General features: G+C 29.4%; 2 protein-coding genes across 3 annotated transcripts in view; both read right to left on the bottom strand.

Annotated features, from left to right (window-relative positions):
* Positions 1–5,504, bottom strand: part of LOC106770723 (B3 domain-containing transcription factor VRN1) — a 10,946-nt gene that overhangs the window by 4,444 nt on the left and 998 nt on the right. The window contains exon 1 of one of the 2 annotated variants that reach the window (XM_022784917.1): positions 151–253. The exons of the other annotated variant lie outside the window; for it this stretch is intronic. Within the exon in view, the coding sequence (XP_022640638.1) occupies positions 151–225 (75 nt within the window). The 5' untranslated portion in view covers positions 226–253. Of the gene's footprint in view, positions 1–150; positions 254–5,504 lie in introns of those variants that run through there. 2 annotated transcript variants of the gene reach the window in all.
* On the bottom strand, positions 4,419–5,387 carry LOC106770722 (B3 domain-containing protein REM9). The gene is made up of 3 exons (XM_022784919.1): positions 4,969–5,387; positions 4,795–4,880; positions 4,419–4,710 (listed from the first exon to the last, which is right to left on the bottom strand). The coding sequence occupies exons 1-3, from the start codon at positions 5,321–5,323 to the stop codon at positions 4,480–4,482; spliced, it is 672 nt and encodes a 223-aa protein (XP_022640640.1). The 5' UTR covers positions 5,324–5,387; the 3' UTR covers positions 4,419–4,479.

Below are 5,504 nucleotides of genomic sequence, written 5' to 3'. Positions count from 1 at the left end.
AACTCCGAGGTATTCTCTGTCATGAAATGTTCAACAGAGTGAATAGCATTAGCATAATACTAAATGGAAAATGAGAGTCACCCCTTCAAAATCTTTAAAACAGTTACTTGATAAATGGAAGATTTTAAAAAAGAATGAATAAATAGTTACCAGATCCCCGTTTCGAATTGTGTCTGCATCAATTTTCTTGAAGAAGTGAATGACACTACCATCACCAGAAGACATAGTTCGACAATGAACTCGGATTTGGACCGATCAAAGTATCAGCTTTCATATGTTACAAAGTTCAGTATCTCTTTTAACTCATGATTTATAGAACAATAAATGAATATAAATGTTCACCTTTCATTGATTATCTTTTTTCTATTTTAAATAGTAACTCATATTTTATTTTAATATAATATATACTGACAATATTTTATTTTAAATTACATTTTAAACGCGAAGAAAAAATTATAATGTCACAATTTTATCAATTAAAATAATTTCAATTCATTTCATTTAAAACATATTCATTGGTTGCAAATTTCATACTTCTACCAAATATCTAAACTTAATTAAATTTTACAAAAGAATTTTATCTCGACAGAATGCAGATATATAAATAAAAAATTACTCTACTTTTAATAAATTATTAAGAAATGTAATTCATTTACTACAGTGATACTTTATTTTTCCAAACCCTTCAATATACTTTTGATATATTTTTATTTTCTTGAAAAACGAATTAACCCAATAAAAATAACGTTTCTGATATTTTAATTGAAACATATAAATAGAAACTAATTACAACATTAAAAATTAAAAATTAAAAACTAAAATTATATTTAACATTTAATAAAAGTCTATGCACTAAAAGTTTAGAAAATTATGTTTTAGATGTGAGAGTGTTTAAAATAATGAAACTAAATTATTTTAATATTAAAAATTTAAAATTATAAATAAATTTTTTTAAAATAAATTTTATTATTTAAAAATATGTTATTTCTATAAAATTCTTTTTTCAAGAGTTTTTTTACTTTATTTTTATAAGTTTTCTAATTTTCTATCCATATATTTAAAAATCACAGTGAACAATTCTTGAGACAATTTTTAAGCTTATTTTATTGGTTTATCTAAAAGAGTAAGTTTATTTCTGTTAATTTTATTTTTTTTTTAGTTTGTGTGTTTTTTCATGCATATGAATTGTTCTAGTCACATGTGTCATTTAAGTTTTCTACAAAATTTTCTACTGATTAGTGATCCTGATGGTATATACTGATCATGTTAAGTGGTTTGTTTGTAGAGGAGATGGAGTTCCTGAAGCATATGGAGTTGTTTTAGGATTTTTAAAGTCGTTTGGTTATTTCAATAATGAGGGAAGCTAGTTAGTTTAATTTTAGCTTATAGACAAGTTTTGACTGATGCTTGTATGCTAGTTGGATTGTGTATTGAATTGTACGATGAAAATGACTTGTTGAGTTGAATTAGGAAGCTTGAATTGTCATTAGAAATAATGTGCTTGAAACCCATATATGATTGATGATTGAGCATGTATTTAAAGTGAAATTGTATTGTTAAAATGCATGTGATTTGAGAACTGGATGGTTTGAGCATATTGGTTGATATTAGACTGGTTTTACTTGTTGAGTGAAACCAAAGTTAGAGGGTTCAATGACTTGATGGTTGTTGGACAAGAATATACTCGTTGGACGAATTTTACAAGTTTTCAAATTTATAAGTTCTAGTCGTTTTCTCACTAAACAAGCAGATACGATGACTAATCGAGAGTGTTTTAGTTGAGCAAACAAATATGGTAGCTGAGCGAGAGTGTTTCCGCTAAGTAAGAATATCTGGTAATTGATCGAGGGTGCTTTTGCTCAGTCAAAATATCATAATTTTAACTAAATTTTCATATACCTCTTGTAATGTGTTTAAGTATGATTATGTGAACGTGAAAACAATGGTTGGTTTATGATATGATATATGAATGGGTTTAGGGCTTCTTAAAGTAATGATCTTGATAAACTACCAACCATTCAATTCATATAGAGATGAATGAACTAGGGAAAAGAATGACAGGAAGTCTTTATCTTGGACTTTTAGTCTCATGTGTGAAATATTAACCTCATGAGTAGTAGAATAATAACTTATACGTTTATGACTATGCAAAGTATAAATACTACTATAAATATACACTTATATTAAGTACATATGTCAAAACATATATATGGATAATTGAGTTTAGAGTTAACTATTTATATATTTATGTAATTAATAAAATATTATAAATATTAAACTAATATGTGATCTTGAATTGTTTATGAAATTTTCTTTTCAATATTAACTTATAATACTATTTGTGCTCTTGTCCCTTTTATAATAATCATCTATTAATTTGAGTAGAGAATAAGTTAGTTATTAATATAATGTTGATAGAGGTGAATGACGTAATCGAGTGTTTGTCATTGATGATGATACTTTTCATATATATTAAGTTAATATAATTATTATTTTGAATAAGTAAATGAATATTTTGTATATTTATTCTATATTCTTTGTGTATTATTAGAATATATAATATTTTATTGAATAATTTATACTATTAAAATATTATAAGATACATGGAAATTCTACTCTATTAACAATCTAACAATAACTACAATAAATGGGGTTCAAATTTAAAACATATAAAATCGGAAGACACTAATACAAATTTCACAAAAGACATACCTTAACCTAGAGACATATAGGTTTAAGAATAACCGTAATGCTGAACCCAAATTCCACAAAAACACATACATTAACCTAACTAGATAGGTTTCAAAAGTAACAAGAGAGAAACAAACATCACTGTCAAACATTAGTCAATGCAGGTTTCAATGGTAACTTTAAACACAATATTCTTCTTATTAATCAACTCAAAGCGACAAAGATCTCCATCCATCAATTTGCATTCTGTAATAAAATCATACCAACCCTTGGTGAATCTCCAGCGAGAATCTATCTTCACATTCCATGATATCTCCCCAACTTCCAAGGTAACTTTTGAATTATTACCAATACCATTATTTTCGCAGAAACTCCTTCCAACACTCTGCATAATACACACTCAACCTAATCNGTCACACCACTGAAAACATGTTTGCATTTCTAAAACACCCTTCTAAATAATAATAATCATACCAAAGAAGGCAAATACCGAGGATTCATGCAGACACTGAAGTGATTCAATAATACCCTCTCTGTTGAGTTTAGAAATGGTATGATCTAAAAGAATAAAAACAAATCAAAAGGTCAAGAAATATATGAAGAAATATAGCATGTTACGGTTATAAATAGTAAGCACTATTTAAGAAATACCAATAGCCTTAAAACTTAAGATAACTTGATTCTTCTCTGTCTCTAAAGTGAGACGAAAAGAACAAATATAACTTGACTCCGACTTCAAATATACCAACATCTCCGACTTCCAAATCATTCGTGTTTCCAACCGCAACACCATACTTGTTTGCAGCATCAACATTCACATTGCTATAACCAACAGCCATGTTACTGAATGCTTTGCCTCCAGCTCTGCTCAAATACCCACCAAGCCAAAACCAATAAAACAAACAAATACTACATCAATTTGCAGTGTGATGCTCCAATATATTCTCCTATAACTCCATCGCACTTACTACCAATCAAAGCAATGATGTATTCAACTGACAGTATCCATTTCTTCTCAGTACATATCTGCATAGCATGTGCAAGACAAACAACGAATCACAATTTTAACCATAGACATGCTTGAAGGAGTCTTAACAAAGGCAAGAAACATAGGGAGTTTGATTACTTCAAGGCTAAATTCATTCTGAATGAGAAGATTAATCCAACGTGTTCCAGGCATTGATTTTGTGCTGATAACTCTGTATTTGCCATTTGGATTCCAACCTCAATGGACACTGGCTTGGCAATGCATAGTGGAAGTTGAGGTTGTAATAATTTCAGTTGGTGTTTGCTTATAATGTTAGAGAGGATAATCCAGTGTGCAACAGTGCAGCATAGTAATTTATCCGTGACGTATGGAGAAGACTTCGACGTGAAAGTCCTCGAACACTTTTCAGATAACGTGAACACAAAACAAAATAGGATGAGACTGTGGTCGGAGTGTCTTTGGATCATATCATAGTTACCAAAACTCCTGTTCTTTATCCTTTCCATTTTTATTAATTTTCTATAACTGTCACTTTTTAATTCTATTAATGTTTAATTCTCTAACAACGTTTATAGTATTTTGGAATTTAAAACATGTAAAATAGGAATTCTGTTGTAAATTTCATTTTATCACCCAATAGTGAGAAAGAATCTTATTTTTCCTGTAAATCAGATGATAAAAAATTAGAAAAAAGCATACAAAAAATACACCTGTTAAATAAATTTTCATTAATGTCAAATTTCTTAAAAAAACATACATTAAACTAGATAGGTTTCAAAAGTTATATAAAGAGAGAAACATCACTTGATGCATGTTACAAAGGTAACTTCAAAAACAATCTTCTTCTTATCCATCAACTCGAATCGACAAACATCTCCAGGCTTCAATTGACAGTCTCTAATAAATTGAGCCCAACCAGTGGTGAATCTACTGTAAGAGTCTAGCTTCACATCCCATGATTTCTTCCCAACTTCCAGGATCACATTTGAATCACCAATACCATGATTTTTTAAGAAATTCCTTGGAAGATTCTGCATAATTACACAGTGAATCTAATCAGTCACATGATCAAAAACATGTTTTCATTTCTAAAACTGCCATCTAATTAATCCTACCAGCACATAATATAAATCCTTAGGTTTGAGGCAGACACTGAAGTGATTCTCTAACTCCCTTTCTTTGCATTCAGGAATTGAATGATCTATAACAATAAAAACAAATCAAAAGGTGGAGAAACATAGCATGTTACAGTTGTAAATAGTAAGCACTGTTTAAGAAATACCAATAACCTGAAAACCTAGGAGAACTTGATTCTTCTCTGTCTCTAAAAATTATAACTCTGAATGAAATTCCCGATTTCTTGATTTTCTCAAAAACACATACATCCCCTAGTCGCAAGTTATTATCCTCTACAAAATTTTTCCATCCAGTAGTAAGATTTATTTGCCAACTGCTATTATTCCTATAAAAATCAACAAGCCAAGGTCTGCTTTCAGATGTCCAAAGAGTAACACGGTCATGCTCATCTTCTTCATCTTCTGTTATGAAACTAATCGGCACCATTATACGACTTTCAATATATGATGGTTGCATTTTACGAATGAAGAAAGGATTCTCGGAGCGGAAAGACTCAGCTCTCTCCATAGCAGTGCTACTTCTAGTTGAAAAATTACAGGCAGAGGGTTTTCTTTTTGTACCTGTTGAAACATTAGAGTGAAGAGAAAATAACAAAGGGTTACAGGATCTTCAAGATTTTGAAAAATAACAGAAAAAAAAAAAAAAACAAAGATCCAACATCTCACCTCGTTTTTGGAATTTTGTACTA

This window comes from Vigna radiata, chromosome 8 (genome assembly GCF_000741045.1).
Source record: "Vigna radiata var. radiata cultivar VC1973A chromosome 8, Vradiata_ver6, whole genome shotgun sequence".
Lineage (NCBI taxonomy): Eukaryota > Viridiplantae > Streptophyta > Magnoliopsida > Fabales > Fabaceae > Vigna > Vigna radiata.
Note: the sequence above shows the minus strand (reverse complement) of the source record. Positions and strands in the feature narration are given on the sequence as shown.

What these genes read in the sequence shown, in the direction of transcription:
- LOC106770722 (XM_022784919.1), bottom strand. Translation starts at nt 5,323, where the DNA reads ATGGAGAGAGCTGAGTCTTTCCGCTCCGAGAATCCTTTCTTCATTCGT. An exon ending in AAGTTCTCCTAGGTTTTCAG is followed by an intron (nt 4,881 to 4,968) that starts GTTATTGGTATT and finishes TTATTGTTATAG; the next exon opens with ATCATTCAATTCCTGAATGC. An exon ending in AGGATTTATATTATGTGCTG is followed by an intron (nt 4,711 to 4,794) that starts GTAGGATTAATT and finishes GTAATTATGCAG; the next exon opens with AATCTTCCAAGGAATTTCTT.